General features: G+C 36.3%; 1 protein-coding gene across 1 annotated transcript in view; it reads right to left on the bottom strand.

The window, feature by feature from the left end:
* The window catches only part of LOC130221773 (caskin-2), a 98,393-nt gene that overhangs the window by 66,210 nt on the left and 7,183 nt on the right, over positions 1-25,000 (bottom strand). Inside the window, exon 2 of the mRNA XM_056454365.1 lies at positions 23,047-23,492. Coding sequence (XP_056310340.1) covers positions 23,047-23,140 — 94 coding nt within the window. The 5' untranslated portion in view covers positions 23,141-23,492. The remainder of the gene's footprint in view (positions 1-23,046; positions 23,493-25,000) is intronic.

A 25,000-nucleotide genomic window follows, 5' to 3' on the forward strand; every position in this document is an offset into this window, starting at 1 on the left:
GTCCTCGACTCTTAGATTTGAGGCCATCTATATACTTATAAACAAACTTTTAATGAACAAATGACACTATGGGTGAAAACAAACACTGCAAGAGGAAGTAGTCCAGGGTACATATTTGTCAGTTCTGAAAAATATAGTCCTGGGCACATATCTCCAATGAGCCTGGGTTGATAGTTTCACAGCCGTCTCTGCAGTGCAGAATGTCTTGCCGTACCTGTTAAAGACATTCACTCATTCATTCTTCATTATAGCGACCTGCATGCGCTGCGGGGCTTACATTCCCTCCAGCTGACATCATCGCTCCTATTCTTGTGCATTTTTTTCCTCCTCATTCAAAGTTCGCAGTGTTATGTCGCAGTGAAGACAATGGCTGGCACGCTCAGAGAATGAAGAAAGCCAGAAAAATCCCTGCAAAACTCTATTAAGCTCAAGGCAGTTCGCTGATATGTTATGTAAATGTATCAATATTATTTATAATGTATTTACTGTGTTATTTTATCTTTCTGACCTAAAATGAACCTAAAAAAAATTTCAATGGTTACCGGTTTCCAGCATTGTTCGAAATAGTCCTACTATGGAAGTCAATGGTTACTAGTTTCGAACATTCTTTGAAATAGTCCTACTATGGAAGTCAATGGTTACTAGTTTCCAACATTCTTTGAAATAGTCCTACTATGGAAGTCAATGGTTACCGGTTTCCAACATTTTTCAAAATATTCCTACTATGAAAGCCAATGGTTACCGGTTTCCAACATTTTTCAAAATATTTCTACTATGGAAGCCAATGGTTACCGGTTTCCAACATTCTTTACAATATTCCTACAATGGAAGTCAATGGTTACCGGTTTCCTACATTCTTTAAAACAGTCCTATTACAAAAGTCAATGGTTACCGGTTTCCAACATTCCTTAAAACAGTCCTATTATGGAAGTCAATGGTTACCGGTTTCTAACATTCTTTAAAACAGTCCTATTACGGAAGTCAATGGTTACCGGTTTCCAACATTCTTTAAAACAGTCCTATTACTGAAGTCAATAGTTACCGGTTTCCAACATTCTTTAAAACAGTCCTATTACGGAAGTCAATGGTTACCGGTTTCCAACATTCTTCAAAACAGTCCTATTATGGAAGTCAATGGTTACCGGTTTCCAACATTCTTCAAAACAGTCCTATTATGGAAGTCAATGGTTACCGGTTTCCAACATTTTTCAAAATATTTCTACTATGGAAGTCAATGGTTACCAGTTTCCAACACTCTTTACAATATTCCTACAATGGAAGTCAATGGTTACCGGTTTCCAACACTCTTTACAATATTCCTACAATGGAAGTCAATGGTTACCGGTTTCCAACACTCTTTACAATATTCCTACAATGGAAGTCAATGGTTACCGGTTTCCAACACTCTTTACAATATTCCTACAATGGAAGTCAATGGTTACCGGTTTCCAACATTCTTTACAATATTCCTACAATGGAAGTCAATAGTTACCGGTTTCCAACATTCTTTACAATATTCCTACAATGTAAGTCAATGGTTACCGGTTTCCAACATTCTTTAAAACAGTCCTATTACGGAAGTCAATGGTTACCGGTTTCCAACATTCTTTACAATATTCCTACAATGGAAGTCAATAGTTACCGGTTTCCAACATTCTTTACAATATTCCTACAATGTAAGTCAATGGTTACCGGTTTCCAACATTCTTCAAAACATTCCTACTATGGAAGTCAATGGTTACTCTACAGAAGTCAATGGTTAGCTGTTTCCAAAATTCTGATGAACCTAAAAAGGATGTGCTTAAAAATCAGTCACTCTATACACCATGAGGTAAAGCTGACCCGTGTTGTGCATATACCACCAGATAGATTTTGCTCATGCATCCCTGTGTGGAAAAGAAAAATGTGGTGAAGTCACGCACAGCGCTGGCCGTTCTGCCTTTCATTACCTGCAGTGTTCTGAGGCTCTGCTGGGGTCTTGTTGCACACTTATGGAAATTTTCCATTGCTGAACACTGGCAGAAATTAAAAACAGGCGTATCTGTGCATGTAAGAGGAGCCGTGAAAAATCATACTCATGTAAAACTACCTTTACTTGCCAAAAATGTAGTACAAGTAGTGCTGGGCAATTTAACAGAGGTGATTTAAATGTCAGTAAACCTCCAGCATGGATGGAGCAGAGGCAAAAATCTAACTGTGCCAATATGTTAACGCTCAGGGTATGACCTTTGACCCCTGACTAACAAGCTAGGGAATGTCCAGCAAGAGGCACTACTAACAAATCTCCTGCAGCACTGACAGAATACACACGATTTGTGTGTAAACGCAACATTCTGTAGTGCATTTAGTGATTGTTTAAGGCCATTTGGCATATTCTGTCATCTCACAGTATCTTTCATCTTCATCAACATCTAAACAGTATCTCAAGTGTTGCGTTTAACGCCTAAGTCAATAGTTACTGGTTTCCAACATTCTTCAAAATATTCCTACAATGGAAGTCAATGGTTACCGGTTTCCTACATTCTTTGAAATAGTCTTCCTATGGAAATCAATGGTTGCTAGTTTCCAACATTCTTTGAAATATTCCTACAATGGAAGTCAATGGTTACCGGTTTCCAATATTCTTCAAAATAGTCCTACTATGGAAGTCAATGGTTACCGGTTTCCAACATTCTTTAAATTATTCCTATTATGTAAGTCAATGGCTACCGGTTTCCAATATTCTTCAAAATAGTCCAACTATGGAAGTCAATGGTTACCGGTTTCCAACATTCTTCGAAATAGTCCTACTATGGAAGCAAATGGTTACCGGTTTCCAACATTCTTCGAAATAGACCTACTATGAAAGTCAATGGTTACCAGTTTCCAACATTCTTTGAAATATTCCAACTATGGAAGCCAATGGTTACCGGTTTCCAACATTCTTTGAAATATTCCAACTATGGAAGCCAATGGTTACTAGTTTTCAACATTCCTCAAAATATTCCTACTATGTAAGTCAATGGTTACCGGTTTCCAACATTCTTTGAAATATTCCTACAATGGAAGTCAATGGTTACCGGTTTTCAACATTCTTTGAAATATTCCTACAATGGAAGTCAATGGTTACCGGTTTTCAACATTCTTCAAAATAGTCCTACTATGGAAGTGAATGGTTACCGGTTTCCAACATTCTTTAAATTATTCCTACTATGGAAGTCAATGGTTACCAGTTTCCAACATTCTTTAAAATATTCCTACTGTGGAAGTCAATGGTTACCAGTTTCCAACATTCTTCAAAATATTTCTACTATGGAAGTCGATGGTTACCGGTTTCCAACATCTCCTACTTTGAGTATTTGTAATTAGTTTCTTTACAGCATCAAAGAGGAGACAGAGGCACACGGTTTATTTGTTCTCTGCTGTCTTCAACATCATTCAGACTCTTCTCAGTTAGTCATCTGTGTCAGGAAGATAAGCTTTGTATACTCATTCATGTGCAGAAAATAATTGTGGTAATCTCAAAGCTTATCTGCGGCACGCTAAAGACGGCATCTGCATGTCTGACGGACACAACAAACGCAGGATGATGAGATAAGAGCTCAATTGAAAATAAACAGAGCCTGGGTCAAATACACACACACAAAAAAGGGTGATTTGAGCCTTTTCTTTGTTTTGATTGAATGTGAATTTCTGTTTTTAGAAAGTAATGTAATATTGTTTTAGGACAATAACTACACTACAGGTCACTACAAGGTCACTTATTCTTTTCCTATATATATATATATATATATATATATATATATATATATATATATATATATATATATATATATATATATATATATATATATATATATATATAGGATTTATATAAAATGTTTAACTTTCTATTCATCACTGAAAACCAAACAAGTGGTTTTCCCACAAAAATCTACAACTTATATATATAAATAAATAAATAGAAATATATATATAAATATAAATAAATATATAAATAAGTATAAATATAAATATATATATATATAAATAAATATATAAATATAAATATATAAATAAATAAATAAATATAAATATAAATATATATAAATAAATAAATATAAAAATATATATAAATATATATATATATATATATATATATATATATATATATATATATAAATAAATATAAATAAATATATAAATATAAATATATACAAATCTAAATCTAAATATATAAATAAATAAATCTAAATATATCTAAATATATATAAATAAAAATATAAATATATATATATAAATAAATATAAATAAATATATAAATATAAATATAAATATATACAAATCTAAATCTAAATATATAAATAAATAAATCTAAATATATCTAAATATATATAAATAAAAATATAAATATAAATATAAATAAATATAAATAAATATAAATAAAAATATAAATATAAATAAAAATAAATATAAATATATTTAAATAAGTATAAATATAAATATATATATATAAATATATAAATATAAATATAAATATAAATATAAATAAAATCAATAATCAATCATTTTCTTTTCAGCTTAGTCCCTTTATTAATCTGGGGTCTCCACAGCGGAATGAACCACCAACCTATCCAGCACTTTTTATGTAGCCCTTCCAGCTGCAACCCATCACTGGGAAACACCCATACACTCATTCACACATATACACTACGGCCAATTTTAGCTTATCCAATTCCCCTATAGCGCATGCGCATTACATGTAGGAAAACAGAATTACAGAACGCTAAATAGACTTTAACTTATTTGAATGCGTTAATCAGGTTTCAGCAACATTTCTTTGTATAACTTCATAAATATTTTTTAAATTCTCTCCATTTTTTTTGAAAAGAGAAAGAACAGAAGAAAACACTTATATTCACATTAAATATAGACAGATTGCTAAATTATCAATAACTTAATATTTTTAAGTCAAACTTATTGACGTAAGTTGAGATGACTATTTAAAAAAGTTAAGATGAAAATAGAATTATAATCAAATAAAATAAAAATGTAATTTTTTTTGCAGTGTAACAGAAAATTATAGACTACATTGATAAATAAAACAGCAGACAGAAAGATGAAGAGCAAATTGAACGAATGCACAAAAATATATACATTACAACAAATTCCTCAGTAAACTGAACTAACAATGATTTTTTAAACTGAATTAAAATGCCTCTTCATCTGAAATAATCCTACATAATGCAGCTGAACATGCTCTTACAATGTTTCTCTTTAGCAAGCCGATTAACTTGAAAAATAACACGACACAATAACCCAAAATACACTACGAACAATACGCTTTATGTGACTTTACCTCATTTGAATATGTTCATCAGGTTTCAGCTACATTTCTTCTCAGCTATACAAAGCTTAACTTCATATTATTGTGCCGGTATTCGGTAATGCGATAAATCACGGTAACGAATATGCACGATATTGTTATCGCGGGCACTTCAAAATACCGTGAAAAATAATAGATACGAATTTATATTCTTAGAACGCGCCTTAGCTTATTTTCCATCAACCGCTTGAAGAAACACTGCGTATATGCTGCGCAGAACTGATGCGCACTCTGATGTAAACATATAAATATAAATATAAATATAAATATAAATAAATATATATGAATAAATGTATATATGTAGAAGCACTGTGTGCACGCCGCCGCTGCCACCGCTCTCTAATCCTCACACGAAGAAGAAGCATGGCGGAAGGAGGAACGCTGCCGACAATTCATCCCCCTTCAAAAACGGTAAAGTCAGAGGTTTGGAAATATTTTGGGTTCCAAAAAAATGCAGAGGGATTGCTGATCGAAGACGGTTTCCCTTTGCACATTCACTTTGATATAATTGCTCAAGTTTACTTTTATATTGTGTATTGTTTTATTTATATTTATTTGTATTTAAATGTTTGAAGTACTTTTAGTTAATTAAAAAGTTATTAAAGTTACTAAGTTGACGAAACTGAAGTTTTTTGTGTTTTTTTACCTGTTTCTCTAGTAAAATTACAATATCGTGATAATACCGTATACCGTGATAAAAGCTCAATCAATTAATCGCAGCATGAAAATGTGATACCGGCACATGCCTACTTCATATTTTAAGTCCGTTTTATTAACGTAAGTTAAGACGACAAAAAAAGTACTTTAAAATAAAAATAATAACACGCTACAATATTTAAAATTAAAACGTTACAATATGAAACAGACATTTCCCAGAGATGGGTTGCGGCTGGAAGGGCATCCGCTGCATAAAAACATGCTGGATAAGTTGGCGGTTCATTCCGCTGTGGCGACCCCGGATTAACAAAGGGACTAAGCTGAAAAGAAAATGAAATTAAATTAATAAAACAGACGAAGAGCCTATAAAAAGACAGAAAGACTCTTAAAAAAAACTAGTTTAATAATAAGAATTGGTGAGCTCCTCCAAATCAACAAGGTCTATGTTAAATTCTATTAGGAGTGTAAGGATGTTCAAAATAAACCAGGAAAACATGATACACCCACTACTGTTACTGATGGAGCATGTCTGCTGCTAGTCGAGGTTAAAAATGTGATGTATATGCAAAATCAGTACTGATTAATAACACTGGATTTACTAATATGGTTTAATTGTCTATTAATAAAACTCCTCATAATGATGACTTCTCACTTATAACTGTGAATATAACTACAGCACGTATAATACTGAGGTTTTAGAAAGACATTCAATGCCAGAACGCTTTATCAGAATGATGAAGAGCAAATGAAAGGACAGAACGACGCTAAAAAAATGTATTTAACTGGATTAAAATGGCCATTCATCTGAACTGATCGTAGATAATCCAGCTGACATGCTCTTAAGACGCTTCTCTTTAGCGAGCCAATTAAACATTTAGCAGGCGAGTGGCAGACCCGACAGACAACTGGCGCACAGAGACAGAATTTCACAGTCTGTCACAAAGGGTTTTAACACGTCCCCTTCAACATCGACCCAAACCAGACAATCTCAATAGTTTGCCCTGCTGCCGGAGGATGCCTGATACTGAGGAGCGTCTCATAAACCGGCTACTAATGAATGAAAAACCACTACAGTGACTCCTCTAATAGAATCATCTGTGACTCCTACACACACACTGACTGGTTTAGAATCAATGAGATGCTCGTAATGTTTTACTATGAGCTTATTCTGCGTTTATTTAATAGAAAATACTGTAAAAGCTGTGAAATTGCGAAGTTTTACTGCTGTGATTTTATTGAATGTTAGGGTTAATTTGCTGAATTTAATCATGGTTAGTCTTCAGTGTCACAATTGTCTTGAAATATTCTAGAATATTCGTAAATCAGCAGTTTTCCCTATTTTAAGATTCATGTTTTTATTTTAAGTTCGTTTATTTATGCTTTTGAATTACATTATGCATTCAATTTCAGACTTATACAGCACGTTTTTTTTTACGGCACGTTCTTCACTTCTAGTTGATCATTCGGAAAAGTGGCAGAAGGTCGATTTTTCTCACACACAGCCTCCACATCAAAGCTTCTGAAAGCAAAGAAGGTCAACGTGCTCCAGGACTGGCCAGCCCAGTCACCAGATATGAACATTATTGAGCATGTCCGGGGTAAGATGCGTTGAAGATGTATCTAAAGACTCTTGATGAACTCTGGGAGTCCTGCAAGAAGGCTTTCTTTGCCATTCCAGATGACTTTATTAATCAGAGTCATTGCAGAGATGTATGGATGCAGTCCTCCAAGCTCATGATGGAGTCAGACACAATATTCATTCTGTTTCCACTGCAGCATGAGCACATATTCTATACTGGACATTATTGAAGGTTCAGTGATGAGACTTTAGTCTAAGCAGAGTCAGACCTTACTGTCCTAATCAAATCATTAATAATCAAGACATGATCATATTTTATTGTGCTCAAATCACTGTAATCTAGAGGCCTTTACCTTTCATATAAGCCACTTCTGATACCAAATCATCAACTAGAAGTCAAATTATTATTTGCTGTTCCTACAACTTGTATATTGTATATTAGAAGTTATTTCTTAGCCACAAGTTTTAATTAAATTGTTAAAACAAGGAAACCCTAGTTGTATGCATTCACATTCCACATACAAATCTTTAAAAACTATAATTAACCAAATGTACCAAATATGGACTATAAATACACATAATAACCTTTAAACAAACATTATCGTGAGGACGATAATCAAACCATATTGGTAAGTAGAGTTATAAATAGAGTTTTGTTAAAAGTTCTATTGAGATGGATTGTTGGTGATTGGATGCCTGATTGGGTAGCTTTTTATGAACAAAGGAAAATTAAAACCTGTTTACAATTATTTTAGGGCGTACTCACAACTATGTACAGTTGCCTTGAACCGGGCCGAAGCACTCTTGTCCCCCCTCCCGTCTCCCCGATGGGATGCATGAGCACGCTTACATCATCGATGATGTGCTGTTCAGTAAGAAGCGCTCTCGCTCAGCACAGTGGAGATTTCTTTAGTTATATGGTTTTAGTCATTTGGGATGCAGTGACACGCAGTCAAATATTTCACCGAACAGATCAGCCACTTTTAACGCTCATAAACAATCATAAAGTCCTCATGCTGCAGGAATTAGGAGGTTTGCTGAAGGTGCAGCTGTCGTGCAGTGAGGGGTTTGCGTCTTTAATAAACTACGACAGTTTGCGTTCACTGAAAATTAGGAATGATTAATAAATCATTATGAAGCAGTCCCCTAAAAGTCACGTCGCATCTTCAGTTTGGGCTCAGGCGCACTTTGCACTCACACTACAAGCCTACCACACCAAAGCCTAAGAGAACCGTGTTCTGGCACACCTTTTCCAACAAGGCCAGGGCCGGCCAACTAAACCGTGCCTAAGCCCAATTCAGAGCACTTACACTTCTCAAACAATCACACACTACTAGACAAAATTTCAGTGAATTTAAGACTTTAAGACTCCACAGACACCCTGATTATGAGACCTTGATCTTTCCTCCAACAACATTTAACCTTGAAAAGATAGAAAAAAGTTACTCTATGAACATTTTTAATAGTTTGTCTGGGTTGTAATGTAATGTAAAGTGGCTTGGTGGTGTATATTATGCTACAAAAGCCTCATAATAAACTGCCAGCACATTTGCGGTCATTTTATTTCTCTATATATCCTATTTCAAGCTACTAAAATGTCAGTAAAAGTCACTTTGTTAAACTGTAAAGTTGAAGTTTCAACATCAAGTCTACAGAGCAGTGATCAACATCACATAAAGCAATTCACAAGCGTAAATAAATGGACATTGGCAAATTATTTCAGGTTTTAAAGAAAACCTCACTAGAAAACTAGAAAAAGCTTCCTGATTTCAGTATTTTTTAGATATTTGGACTAGAAGAACGACAAAAACTAAGTAAGAAAGCATTTGGATGTTAGTGGTAGGTGGTACGATAATAAAAAGCTATAAGGAAATTAAAAAGGAAAAAAAGGTTTATTGGATTAAATAACCATGAGGTAATGCTTATTTCAGGATAATCCAGTGAATTAAATCATTCACAATGGCACTTCATCTCGGTTTATTCTCTGTGAGGAGGATAAATATGCTTTGTCTGGAGCACAATGTGCTTTGTGTGCTGAATTACTGAACGCCGAGAGCACGAAACCCAAGAAGTTCAACCCTAACACTTACACTGCGAAGACTGTAAATAACACCTCGGCTGTTGCCAATGCATCAACAATATTGTGGATTTCTGTCATGCGTATTGTTGAGCTTGTGTATTTAAAACATGGTTCATTGGATTTACAATTATTTTAAGGCAAGTGGTTGAAACTATTTACATGGGCTGAATTTAAACAAGCAAATTAAGTTGTTAACATTACTAAATTTATTTTGTTTGTTTAAATTCAGCCCATATAAATTGTTTGCTACCACCAACCATAATAAAGTTTAGTAAATCCAATCCATAATTTTTTTTTCAGTGAGCTAATATTTCTATTTATTACGTTTCCAACAGATTTTCGGAAGTGTTTAAAGGGATAGTTCACCCAAAAATTAAAATGTACTCACTATTCACTCACCTTAAAGTGGTTCCGAACCTTTGAGCTTCATTATTCTATTGAACACTAAAGAGGATGTCTTGGAGAAAGATGAAAACTTGACTTCCACTTACACTGGCTGCCTGTTAAGTTTGTATTGAATTTAAAATATTGGTTCTTACATATAAAGCTTTAAATAATCTAGCTCCTGTTTATCTAACCAATCTTCTGTCTCGCTACAATCCAACCTGCTCTTCAAGATCTCAAAACTCAGGGCTTCTGGTAGTACCTAGAATAGCAAAGTCAAGTAAAGGAGGTCGAGCCTTCTCATTTATAGCTCCTAAACTCTGGAATAGCCTTCCTGATAACGTCCGAGGCTCAGACACACTCTCCCAATTCAAAACTAGATTAAAGACCTATCTGTTATGTAAAGCATACACTTAGTGCACCACTTAGGAGGCTTCCATACAGGTTTCTGCATCTTGTTTATATACACTATGAACAGCAGCTACGCTAATTATTTTCGTTATTCTCCATTTCCACCTGGGGATACTCTTCCCGAGGCCCTCAGACTATGCAGAGTCACTGATTCGATCCAAGACCAACGGCGAGATGATCCCAAGGTTTCCATATCCTGGACCAGGCCGTATCCTGAGCAGCTACTGTGATGGTCATGGAAAAGTGGAGAACATGAGACTGATTCCTGTGACGCTCCAGAGACAGACGAGTCTTCGCTGAGGCCAGCTTCCAGCCTCCGCCACTGAGACTGCAGCTCTGCACAAGACGTTTGACCAGCGGAGAAATTAAAATGGTCGTGCCCAACTGAGCCTGGTTTCTCTCAAGGTTTTTTTTCTTCACTTTCGACATTTAGTGAAGTTTTTTTCCCTCTCCGCTGTCGGCACTGGCTTGCATGGTTCAGGATCTGTAGAGCTGCGCATCGTTGGATTTGCTCTTCAGTATTTGGACTCTCAGTAGTGATTATTAAACCACACTGAACTGAGCTCAACTGAACTGAACTTAAACACTACAAACTGAACTACACTGTTCCTATTTACTATGACCTTTAATGTGAAGCTGCTTTGACACAATCTACATTGTAAAAGCGCTATACAAATAGAGGGGAATTGAATTGAATTGAACTTCCATAATAGGAAGGATGTCAGTGCTTACAAGCTTTCAGCATTTTTCAAAACATCTTCTTCTTCTGTGTTCAACAGTAGATAGAAATTCAAAAAGGTTTGCAACAAGTACAGGACGAGTAAATGATGACAGAATGTAAATTTTTTAGGCTGAACAATGCCTTCAAGTAGAAGTAAACAATTACAATCCCAGGGTTTTGCTTGATACAGTGGCCAATCAAGCTATGAAATTATGATTTTATGATCTTCTTTACATACAAGATTGAAGATATCAGAGATAAAATAAGCACCATCTCCCAATTAGAGCACTGTAGGTCATTAATGGTCACATTTCAGACAGCAGTAGCAAAGGAAAAATGGTCTAAACTGGTGAACTCCTCCAAATCAACACGGTCTATGGTAGATTCTATAAGGAGTGTAACAATGTTCAAAACAAACCAAAAATACATGATCCCCGAACTAATGTTCCCCCTGGAATGTACTGTAATTTAACAATCTTATTGATAAAGCACATGTTGGCTGCTAGTCTATATAGATGCAGAATAAGTATGGTTTAATAACATTGGTCTTACTAATATGAATCATCTTTTAATAAGATTCCTCATTTAAGTACAGTTAACTGCTGACCTCCGTATCATTTATTTATTAATTATTTTGAAAGTTACATTGAATAAAATGTGTATTTGGCTTGTTTAGACCATTTAAAGGGGGCATATTATCATTTACATTATAAGGGGACTGAACACAGTTGTGTGGCAGCAGTGTGTGAACATAACCAGCTTCTATTGGTAAAAATGTATTAATCCTATTTCATTTATAATCACCCTTGATAAAAACAGTCTGCAGACACACTTTGATTGACATTCTCCTTTTGTAGGTGTCAGAGCCGGAATTATAGCAATGTAGACCATTAATGAATATATTACAGACTTTCTCAGCAGTAGTATAAACTGGTGAACTCCTCCAAATCAACAAGGTCTATGCTAGATTCTTCTAGGGGTGTAACGATAATCAAACCGAACAAAACATGATACGCCCCTTACTGTTCAAACCACAATACTCTCACTGGGAACCAGAGTTCCCCCTTGAATGTACTGTAATTTAACAATGTTACTGATAGAGCATGTGTTGGTTACAAAAAAAAAAAAAAATATATATATATATATATGCAAAATAAGTAGCATTTAAAAACACTGGATTTACTAATATGGTTTAAATCTCCTCTAATAAGACTCTTAATTTATGTAAAGTTAACTGGTGATCTGGAACTTTGGACTTGTGTGTACATCTATTGGCTCGTTTCCACTGACTGGTACGGTACGGTACGGTTTGGTACGGGTCACCTTTATCAGGCTTGCGTTTCCACTAATAAGGGTACCTTTTTGGTGGGTGTGGTGTCTGACAGAAAGTTTCAGTCGACGTCATTCTCACTGGAGGAAATGTCTACAGTAAAGCTGTACGGGTCACTTACATATCATATGAGAAGCTCTCACAAAACAGATGCTTTACACACATAAATACTTGTGTAGAAATGTTTATTACTGACTTTACTATGAACATGAGTTGATTATAACTGCAGATCAATGACAGTGCGAAACAGCCTACTGTAACGTCTGTAATTATATTAAATAACCAAATAAATGAACATATATAAACACATACAGCCCCTTACAGTCTCCGATATGTTCCCAACTACAGAAGAACTACACATAGCAGACATTTCGTCAGTATTTAGGTGCAAAACAACACAAATTATAGCCTACAGTCAGTGTAAACCTCTCATCTGTGTCTGTAATCTTCAGCAGCACATGTAGCCTCTGTTAGACAGTAATTCCATCATTCTGAGTTCATATTAGTCCAAAATGTGAAGATAATAAGTTAGTTATACATGGCATTTTGTTCATGTCTGCTGATAAATAATGTGCTCCTTTTTTTCCGGCTTCTCCTTTGTTTCTTCACGCTTCACTCTCGCGTTTGTCAGTGTCTGACAGGATCGGGTTTCAAAAGCACGTCAATAATCAAGCGCAGGTTATTATCATCAGCTATAGAAGTTTGTTATTTCAGATATAATGTTAGACGCGCGCGAGCGCAAGGAAGAAAGCGAAACCGCTCGCGCCTCAGACTGGCTCGTAAAAAACTACGCGGCACAGGGTAAATCTGCTCTTCTTCTTGGCTTTGTGGCTGTTCAAGACGACGACAAGGTTTGTTTGAGCCCAGATCGACCATGGCTCGTTATTATGTGTATAAATAATTCCACTAAAATCTCTCGCTGTGTATTTCAAACATGGCGGGTTTTTTGTTTTCATTCTGGATTGTTGCATAAGCGAATGACGTATCTCTGTAAACCAATAGCGTTCAGTTGCGCGTCTAGCTCCGCCTTTTGGTACCCTTTCTCGTGTTTGGTACCCTTTCGAAAGGGTGCCGAAAAAGTGGTACGGTACGGTTCAGGCCTCAGCGAAGACTCGTCTGTCTCTGGAGCGTCACAGGAATCAGTCTCGTGTTCTTCACAACTGTTTTCTTGACTCAATGAAATTTGACTGACAAGATAAAAATATGCTTAGGCAGCCATGATTTTGTATTAATTTCACTCTGAAATTCTGAAGAAACAAAACAACAAAATGTCGATGTCGTGACAGGCTCGGACAAAAACTCAGAGTAGCAAGGAAGTGACGGCTTTATCATGTGTTACTTCATCATGTTGTATTTGGTGTTCCTCTGAAAAACATGTACATCCCAACTGTAAACATCCCAGCACTGAAAACAACAGGATCAAACATCTGGGATTAAAAAAAACGAGGATTACACCACGGATTTAACACAGAACATTATCATACAAACAGATAGTGTCACAAATCCACCCGACCCATGACTTCCATCTGTTCTTGATAGGCTCAAATAAACAAAAAAAAGGTCAAAAAAGCATATCTTCATGAAACCCTTTCTGCAGTTAAACACACAAAAAAAGAAGATATTTTGAAGAATGTTGTAGCCTTTGACTTCCAAACTATTTGTTTTTCCTACAATGGAAGTCAATGGTTACCGATTTCGGACATTCAAAATGTAATCTTCAGTGTTCAACCGCAGAAAGTAACCCGTTAAGGTTTGGAACCACTTCAGAGAGTGAACGAGAGAGAGAGAGAGAGAGAGAGTAAATAGGGAGTACATTTCCATTTTTTTTTCTCTATATATCCTATTTCAAGCTACTAAAATGTTACACTATCCCTATAACCAGAAATAAACACTCAGATCTGAAATAGGTCATGATAAGCAGGACATGATAAAAAAAAAAGCATGTGCACGGGGGTCTCCTCTCCATATATAATACCCTATAATCTGTTTGACCACCATCTGGGTCTCCTTCATGATTTATGGAGTCTGAAGGAAGCAAACCATTGTTAAACCATTCAGCCGATCTCCGAGTCTGGCAGAAGCAGTTTTAGCTTAGCTTAGCATAGATCATTGAATTGAATTAGAACATTAGCATCTCATTCAAAAAAAAGAGTTACTATTTTAAAGGTCATTATGGAAAGTAACTATACGCTCGGTAGGAATTTTTTTTGAGATGCTAATGGTCTAATCCGATTCAATGATCTATGCTAAGCTAAGCTAAACTAAAAGTCCAAAAAGTTTGAACGTTCCTTTAAAGATCATGCTGTACATGTAGTTGCCTAGTCAGCATTTTTTTTTTTTTTGCATCTACTGCATTTATCTAAACATTCGCAGGTCAGCTTTTCCACCACAGAATTATCGCTTATCAACCCAGAATGTGTTCATTTATTTTTGCTAATTGTTATTTTAGCTAATTTTTCAGTGATCGTTGCTAACTTTGTTTAGTTTTACATATTTATTTATTGTTAAATATTTGAAATTATTTCATTTTTATCTTGGGAACGATTTTCCACCACAGTATGAGTGCTATTTTATTCTGAAAACGGTTATTTAGTTATTTTATTATTATTAACAATGCTTAAACAGTAACACAAAGGCATAAATACTTTTTGGAAATACACAAAAGACTGAGATAACAATAATTTTTTTTCTTCGTCAGCTGAGGAAGTTTAACCTCCCAAAGGAGCTGCTGAAACAGTTCTACACCTCCATCATTGAATCAGTCATCTGCACCTCAATAACTGTCTGGTTTAGCTCAGCTACTAAATACGACCTCCAAAGACTACGGCGAATAGTTCGGACTGCTGAGCGAATCACTGGTACAACCCTTCCTACTCCCCAAGAACTGTACTTATCCAGAGCGAGCAGAAGGGCTGCCAAAATCACTCTGGACCCCTCACACCCAGCACACTGCCTCTTTGAACTTTGACCTTCTGGTGGACGCTACAGAGCACTGCGCACCAGAACAGCCCGACACAGAAACAGTTTCTTCCCTCAGGCAATCCATCTCATGAACACTTGATGATAATTATTGTGGAGCCAACATCACTACTGCTATACACTTTTATACACATATACACTTATTTAACAACACACTTTACATGCCAATTTGCACATAGCAGCTGCACATATAACGTTGTATATAGTAATAAACACGTTCATACACTTGTCAATCTGTATATTTGCACTCACTACTTACTTCTATTTTTTTAAAATATATTTATGATCTGTTTTTTGTTCTGTCTCTGTTATCCTGTTGCACTGTAGAAGCTCTGTCACCAAAACAAATTCCTCGTATGTGTGAACATACCTGGCAATAAAGCTCTTTCTGATTCTGATTTTAAGTGCATTCACATTCTTTCCATCCTCATTAATAATAATAATAATACAACATATATAAATAAATATAATAACAAAAAAATATGAATTTATATTTATAAAGAAAAATATGTAGCAGGGGAGTTGAATTTCTCCAAATATGAAACCAAAATCCACTAATGATGAATATAAATGTCTTGCTTTTTGGCTTTTCATCTCTCGTAATGTCTTCAAATACATCACAAATTCTTCTCTAAATGCCACTAGTCTTGGGGGAATTTTGAAAAAATAATATTTATGAATATAAAATGTTAATAATAACAAAAAATTATTCATTATATAAGATATTTTTATCCTTAAGTATTAGGCCAAACTTAATAATTTCCCATGAGAAGTCTCACAGATATTTTGCCTTGTATCCAAACTAATACTTCGTCCCATGATGTTTGTAAAGTTTTTGCTAATAGTTATTTTATTTCAGCTAGTTTATTTAAACTTAGTTTCAGTAGTTTAGCTTTAGCGTTTAATTCATTGTGAATTTATTTTGTTTTATTTCAATTTTAGCTAATATTTAATAAAATAACCCTGGCTAGCAGATGTCGTTCACTTCAGATATCATGCTACGCAGCTGTGATGAGCACATGTACCAAACACACAAGGTGATGAATTAGCAAAGCTGTGAGCTAGAACAAAGAATCATTGGTAATCTGACAGGCCCTCAGGGACTGAGACCAAAGCCTATTGAAGGCAGGCCTAAAATCATTAGCTTAAAAAGCATAACGGCTAATGCTAATGCTGCTTCTATGGCCGTATACACAGAGAAGAAGACTAAAAGCTAGTTCATTTTATTAATGGTCTTGTTTGTTTTAATTTTCGTGGACCAAGTTATTTTCTCAGACAATCTTCTTCATTTTAAAGCAACACAACACTTTTTTGTGTGGAAATAATCTCATTTTACAGCTCCTCTAGAGTTAAACAGTCGAGTTTTAACATGTTTGAATACATTCAGTCAATCTCAGAGCACTTTTAGCTTAGCTTAGCATAAAACATTGAATTGGATTAGACCATTAGCATCTCCTTCAAGCAGACAATCTTCTTCATATTAAAGCAACACAACACTTTTATTGTGTGGAAATAATCTCATTTTACAGCTCCTCTAGAGTTAAACAGTCGAGTTTTAACATGTTTGAATGCATTCAGTCAATCTCCGAGCACTTTTAGCTTAGCATAAAACATTGAGTTGGATTAGACCATTAGCATCTCCCTCAAATAGACAATCTTCTTCATATTAAAGCAACACAACACTTTTTTTGTGTGGAAATAATCTCATTTTACAGCTCCTCTAGAGTTAAACAGTCGAGTTTTAACATGTTTGAATACATTCAGTCAATCTCAGAGCACTTTTAGCTTAGCTTAGCATAAAACATTGAATTGGATTAGACCATTAGCATCTCCCTCAAATAGACAATCTTCTTCATATTAAAGCAACACAACACTTTTTTTGTGTGGAAATAATCTCATTTTACAGCTCCTCTAGAGTTAAACAGTCGAGTTTTAACATGTTTGAATCCATTCAGTCAATCTCTGAGCACTTTTAGCTTAGCATAAATCATTGAATCGAATTAAACCATGACCAGCTCGCTCAAATAAAAAAGTTTTGATACTTTTCCTTATTAAAGCTCAACTCATCTGTAGCTAAACCGTCTATTAAAACTGGCTAATTTCTAGGTCATATACTATACTCCCAATGGGAATTTTTACAGTGAGATGCTAATGGTCTAATCCGATTCAATGATCTATGCTAAGCTAAGCTAAACGTTTTTCCAACGCTATCTCGGGGCAATTCCTTCATTCATTAAATGGATAAATTTCAGACTTTCTCAGTAGTAGGAAAGGAACAACTGGTGAACTCCTCCAAATCAACAAGGTGTTAGAATCTATAAGGGGTGTAACGATACTTAAACTGAACCAAAAAAATAAATACATTTTACACCTCCAAACTTCATAATATCTGGCGCCCAAATGATTTAAACCTGGCTGAAATAGCCCAGGCCATAAATGATCAACTTGTTTTGGTCTCGTTTCTAGTTCAAATATGTAAAAATGTTTCAAGCAAGAAGCATTTTATAGACAAGCAAAAGATAAAGTGTTGTTTTAAGAATAAATAATCAAAATAAAGTTTGTTTTTCCTTAAAACATGCAAAATAATCTGCCAACGAGGCAAGCAAAACAATCTTGTTTTAATTTGGATTATTTTGCCCCCCAAAAAAAATCTCTCAATTTTGACTCAACAACAAGACAATATGTATAACTGGTCAAGAAAAAGCTTCTCGATTTAAGAATCTGTCGATGTTTTGGACGAGAAACATAAAATTGCTGTAGCATTTTTTTGCAATTTCGATGCTGAAACGATACGCTGTGTAGCCCTAGTTAGTAATACAGTCAACAAATCCAATAAATTCTCATCTCCGACTGAGACAGAGGCATGCTGGGAAGGCTATAGTCATCTGGCCAGGCCTTCTCCAGCCTGAAGGATGAGGGCCACAAAAGCCCGCCGTGTGTTAATGACTGTATGAAAGCGTTTATGACCCTCCGCGCACTAAAGATGACATTATGCAGCAATTACTCAGCACTCGCACAATAGACCAGACGATGATTCTGGCTGAAAAAAAAAGACAAAGGAGGAGGTAAACACAGCAGATCGGCCCCCAGACCCGTGCCGCCGTGAGGAGTCTGTGTTATCGGCGCTTGTTTGCGCACACACACATGTGGATAAAGAATCGCTGAGGTGGAGCAGGGTTATCTAACGTAACGTTTAAAATTTCATTATTTATTTTGTTATTCTGTCCTTAAATTTTGAGTTCTTTTTCAAATATTTCCCAAATAATGTTGAACAGATTCAGGAAATTTTCACAGTATTTCCTCTAATATTTTTTCTTCTGGAGAAAGTCTTATTTGTTTTATTTCGGCTAGAATAAAAGCAGTTTTTAATGTTTTTAAACCCATTTTTAGGTCAATATTATTAGCCCCTTAAGCAATATTAGTTTTTGATTGTCTCCAGAACAAACCACTGTTATACAATGACTTGCCTAATTACCCTAACTTTACCCTAATTACCCTAGTTAAGCCTTTAAATGTCACTTTTAGCTGTATAGAATGATCTTGAACAATATCTAGTCTAATATTATGTGCTGTCATCATGGCAAAAAGAAAATAAATCAGTTATTAGAAATGTTTATTAAAACTATTATGTTTAGAAATGTGTTGAACAATTCTTCTATCTGTCAAACAGAAATTGGGAACGTTTAAAGGAATGTTCAAAATTGGACTTTTAGTTTAGCTTAGCTTAGCATAGATCATTGAATCAGATTAGACCATTAGCATCTCAAAAAATATACAGGTGGGCTAATAATTCAGACTTCACCTGTACATCACATACTGTAGACTGGTATTTACTGTACCATTGCTGTAATCAGATTGACAAAACCACATCTTTAAAACCAGGTATAAACAAGGTGTTGGACCTGCTGCTCTTTCCCATGAGTTTAAACTGAACAGACAAACACACACATAGACACCTGCTCAACAACACCTCTCAAAAGACAAAGTTCTCTGTGTTTCAATGGATAATTACAAGCACCCTCACAAACAAAAGCCACAAAGGTGTATTCGAGGTTAAGGTCGATCCAGGTGTGAAGCATCGAGCATGGGAGTACATTTATTCAAGCAAATGGAAGCGCTTTCATTTAAAGGGCACCTATTATGCAAAAATCACTCATATATAAGAGATGTGTGTCAGCAGTGTGTGAATATAACCCGCTTCTAATAGTACACATATCAATTGTATTGTTTATAATCAGACTTGAAACACTTTGATTGACATTCACCCTTTGAATGATGTCATCAGAGGAGGAAAGCCCCGCCCACTAGTGACCATCTCTCCCTCATTAGCATAGGATGTTAGTCCTGTTTTGAATCTGCCACTATGCTGACATACAGGCATTTGTAGCTCCGCCCTCTTTTGAAAAGAGCACAATCTCATTTGAATTTAAAGCGACAGTCACCAAAACAGCACCTTACTGTTTTTACTATTTTAGTATGTTGATTATTAATATTAATATTTAAAATACAGATCAGAGTAAACTATTTCTCACTATTTAAAGCGTTGACCCTGACACACTTACATTTGACGGCCTTCAAAGGGATCGAATATTAATTAAGGGGGAGTCAAACCCTGTTGGCACCAATGTAGAAGTTTTGACAGATGTTCGCAGCACATTGCTTTCCAAAACAAATGTTACCAAGAAAATTTATCTGAGCAAAATTGAAAACGTGATTTACTAGCTACTATTTCATAAAAGAGCTTCAGGCTTGATGCGCTGGTTTTAATAGCACCATAAATGACCAAGCATGATCACAAAGTACTCTACACGATTGCCACTGTTAACTTAAAACCTCTTAAATATCGTTGCCATTTTTTCCAAAAAGTTGTCAGCTTTCATGACAAATTAAGAAAAAACTACAGTATTTTAAATTAAAACAATTATATATGAAATCGTATATAAAATTATATATAAAACCTAAGGATTTTTTTCTACTAGCCTGATCAGTCCAGTGGTTCAGATTTTTACCTGCCCTGCCAAAATTTAGCCACATATTTTAAATAATGTGTCAAAAGTCAAACATAATTGTATAGATTTTTTATTCAGCATAATTTTTCTTTAAATACAACTGATCATTTTAAAAATTATAATTGTGATGAAACTAAACTTGGACAAAAAATATATATACATACACACACACACACACACACACACACACACACACACACACACACACACACACACACACACACACACACACACACACACACACACACACACACAAGCGAAAATGTGCTTTAATTTTGACACCCTGAGACATTGTCACCACATATAAATCAGAGAGGTCAGACTTTCTCATACAGAGTGTAATTTCAGTTGTCAAGTTTTGTAAAACTCTATTAAATTAATCAATCTATTATGAAAATGTTGGCTAGAATTCTGCATTATAGGCTTAAATTATAGAGAGAAAATAACAAAAGAAGCGAGACTGCAGTCAGATCATGAAACAGGTCAATGTTGATCTTTCTTTCGTGGTGTCAGTGCAGAAATGAACAAAACAACAGGACTAATACAAAATATTGCAAGATTAAAATATGTAAAAATCTTCAGATGGTCATTTCTGTCAATTTTCCTAATGGATAAACAGCTCTCGGTAATCTTTTAGCATGCTTTCACTTTCGTATTTGACATGAAATGCACATTTAGCGGTAGGATTGATGACATCCCGCCCTACTCAGAACTGTGCGTTCACACCGAAGGCGGTGAGAGCGTCACAGGTCGCTCTGGCCACCCTAGAGACAATGCTGTCTGCCTTCAGCTCCGGCGGTGAGAGCGTCAAAATTTGCTACATTGATCTCGTATTTACAGGGGCCGTTGCAGCATATCATATCAGTTACATTCATGCATAAAACATGCCTTCTAGCGTGAAAATGTTGCACAAGTTTTATCAAATTAATTTAACAATGGAAGATCAAGATGCATGTGGTGTGGCTTTGCTCCACTTGATTATACAATATGTCCATATGTCTGAAATATTGTTTTGTACTGTCGCATGAGATTCCCGCTTTTTTTAAAGATAAATATACAAAACATTAATGCACATCAGTAACTCGCCAGTAACTTATTTAATGCATGTTCCTGTAAGAAAACATTGTAAATAACTGGAAATCTGGCGACCGCAATAATCAAACCCCTGGGAACAACTGTGGTCGGAACCAAAGTTCACAGTGACTGTGCTTTCTGGACTCTCAAGCGGTGGACTTCTTCATTCTGATTGCTTGCCACCGAACCACGTCATAGCACATTACCATAAAGTTAACTTGATTTCAACTCTCCTCGACGCCCACACCGCGCTGCTCCTCGCCGCCGGCTCTCATTGAAAATGAATGATTTCCGGCTACTTTAACGCTCTCGCCGCTTTTGGTGTGAACGTACGATAACTCTCTCTTTATATAGCCGTATACAGTATGGCTATTACACAACCATAATACACTGTGATATAGCCTGGGTCGTCAGCTTGTTGGATCGTTTTGCTTTCTCACTACAATCGATCCGCTCCAGAGTTCGTTTCAATCAAGCTGAGACCACCTCATTCAGGCGATCTCGGGCCAATTGATTTGGTGTGGATCGGAGCGTGTTTGCGGGATTCACATATGCCAAATGAACCACGCTAACTGGGCAACCGAGAGGTTCCAAAACAAACGTCTAGGTGTGAAAGCACCCTAAGACAGACAGTCGCAGCCAAATAAACTAGTGACAAGGCAGCACTGGCCTGGTCGGGCTAGTAACCATCCGGTCTACTGTCCCGAGCGCCTCACGCTAGCCCCAGGCCATCAGGCAGGGCTTATTTTCAAGCCCTGTTTTACATTTAGACCGTGTTATATTTTTTACATTGTTCAAGATAATGTGCTTACAAACTAATGTGCTTACAAACTGTCACTGTCACCACAGTGGAATGAACCGCCAACTATTCTGGCATATGTTTTATGCAGCGAATGCTCTTCCAGCCGCAACCCAGTACTGAGAAACACCCATACACACTCATTCAAACACACACACTCATACACTACGCCCAGTTTAGTTCACCTACAACGCATGTGTTTGGACTGTGGGGGAAACCGGAGCAGTCGGGACTCGAACAAGCGACCTTCTTGCTGCGAGTACTAACCACTGAGCCACCGTAATAGTGCAGGCCTACAGGAAAAGACCCCATTTCTGCTTTGCCATGTGCTGTCTTGCATTGGAGAGGATCTCTCGACCCGTTCACAGACCACATCACAGAAATGTAGGTTTGTTTTGGGAGGCTACAGCTCGCTCTCAATGTGCTGCCATAAAGAGATAAAGGTGAACGCAAACACAGAGCTCAGTCTGTCGATGTTATCAGTAAGCCGCTCCAAAGGCCAACCACACTCAAACCAGGAGAAAATACACACACTTCCCCAACACACCCCCAACACTCCAGATGAAAAACACACTTGATTAGGGTGGCGCAAACCAAGACTTTATAAATGGCAACGGGAAAAATGAAATGAAGCAGTCAGCACTAAAGCTCAGGACTACAGTAATATGGTGTTACTCACTGCTTTTGCTGGCTCTGACTTTGGCCAGCAGTTTCTGTGTAGTGGCTAGATCTCCATTCTTGACCGCTTGCAGAAGATCCTGCTCCTTTCCCATGATCTCCACCAGCCAGAATGTCCCGCAAACCAGTCCTTCACACCTCCATACAGCTATCCCAGAATCCTCCGCTTCGAAGGAGGTGACGGCCAGACGTCTGAGCGAAACCGCAAAGGCGACCAGATCTGGATTTTTTTCCCCCTCCGACGCTCACGTCATCCAAATCAGCAGAATCAGCGTCTGCTCTCTGAGCGGCTGGTTACAGATGCGGAAGACAGCCGGGGAAAATGGAAAATCTATTATTGCGATGACGATTCGCCGAGTGCTTTTTACGCTCTCGAGTTTCCAGAGTGCTTTCTGAGGCGGCTGATGCTGGGGTTTAGGACGGTTGAGAGGATTGGAGCAGCAAAACCTGAAGAAGAAAGTTTAAGTGCAGTTAACACACTGCAAAAAAATCACTTAGCTTTTGTCTGAATATCTAAAAATTCTTCAAATCAAAAACATGGTCTTGTTTTCAGAAATAATGAGTCAAAATTAAGTGAGTTTTTCCTTAAAACAAGCAAAATAATCTGCCAATGGGATAAGGAAAATAATCTTGTTTTTGCTTTTAAATGAGTTTATTTTACTTACCTCATTTTACTTAACGAAGTTTCATTTAAGTGAATTATAATGGAGCTAAAGCCTCTTTAAAATGATGAAAAATCTATTTCTTTAAAAAATTAAGCAACTTAGCTTCCATTATAATCACATATTTTGATTGCAAAGCCATGACCCTACATCATGCAGTCTTGATTGTTGCTGGTTTTCGCTGTCGGGAACTGCTCACACTTTGAATTTTGCCTGCTGATCATCAGTTGCCAGCATTAATCCTTTAGATAGTCCTGTGCAAAAACGTTTCTGTCTTTTATATGAGGTTATATGGAGTAAAACAGTAGTGTCACGGTTGATGATGCATGCGCTCTTTCTGTCATGTCACGTGGGATTGTTTTGTAGTTCTGTTGTGATCACGTGACTCACCACTAGGATCAGCTGATCTGGCTTCAGCCCAGCTGTTGGCACTTAGCTTCTTCTATTTAAGAAGCGTTGTTACGTGCTTCATTGTCAGTTCGTTAAACTCGTTTATGGTCTCTCTGTGTTTTGTCAGGAACCTCGATCTGTTACTCTGTTGGACTCTCGGTCACCTCCGATTTGACTACTTCCTCTTCCGAGGCTGGATGTTTTTTTGTGATCATTCTTGATTCATTCGTTAAATTTTACATGCAATTGGATCCATCTGATTATTGTGTTTCCTGAGCGTTACAAGCAGATTATAGTGTGTGTGTGTATGAATACACTTACTTTGTTTACAATGTTCAGAGAGATGAGGAACTTATTTAGATTTTCTCAGAAATATCAAGGTAACACTCTGTCACACATTTACTAGCACACACTAACTCTACTCCATATAACCATATCATTTTAGGTCAGAAACTAAGCACAATCAACAATCATAATGCATGATTATATGCTGGCATGGCTTTGCAATCAAAAATGTGATTATAATGGAAGTCAATGGGGCAAAAACAGCCCCGAACATAACGAAAGAGGAGTCAATATGAGTGTATTGTTGATTTCTGAATTTCAAAGCATTTTACCAAAATGTGTGGCAAAATAAGAGAAATTAGTAACTGAATGTAGGCTCATAATCACCAAAGTGGATGAAAACGACTCAACAGCACACAAAGGTTAAATTCTGGCCACCACAGCTGACATTTTTTAACCGCTAATGTGACAGAATTTTTAATACAGAGTATACCATGATAAAAGATTCAGCAATTACAGCACGAAAATAAATATAGCTAACGGCTAGCTCTCTTCAACTCTCAACATGGTCGCCCACTGAAGCTAAGCAGGGCTGCGTCCTGTCAGTACCTGGATGGG

Source organism: Danio aesculapii, chromosome 3, assembly GCF_903798145.1.
Source record: "Danio aesculapii chromosome 3, fDanAes4.1, whole genome shotgun sequence".
Lineage (NCBI taxonomy): Eukaryota > Metazoa > Chordata > Actinopteri > Cypriniformes > Danionidae > Danio > Danio aesculapii.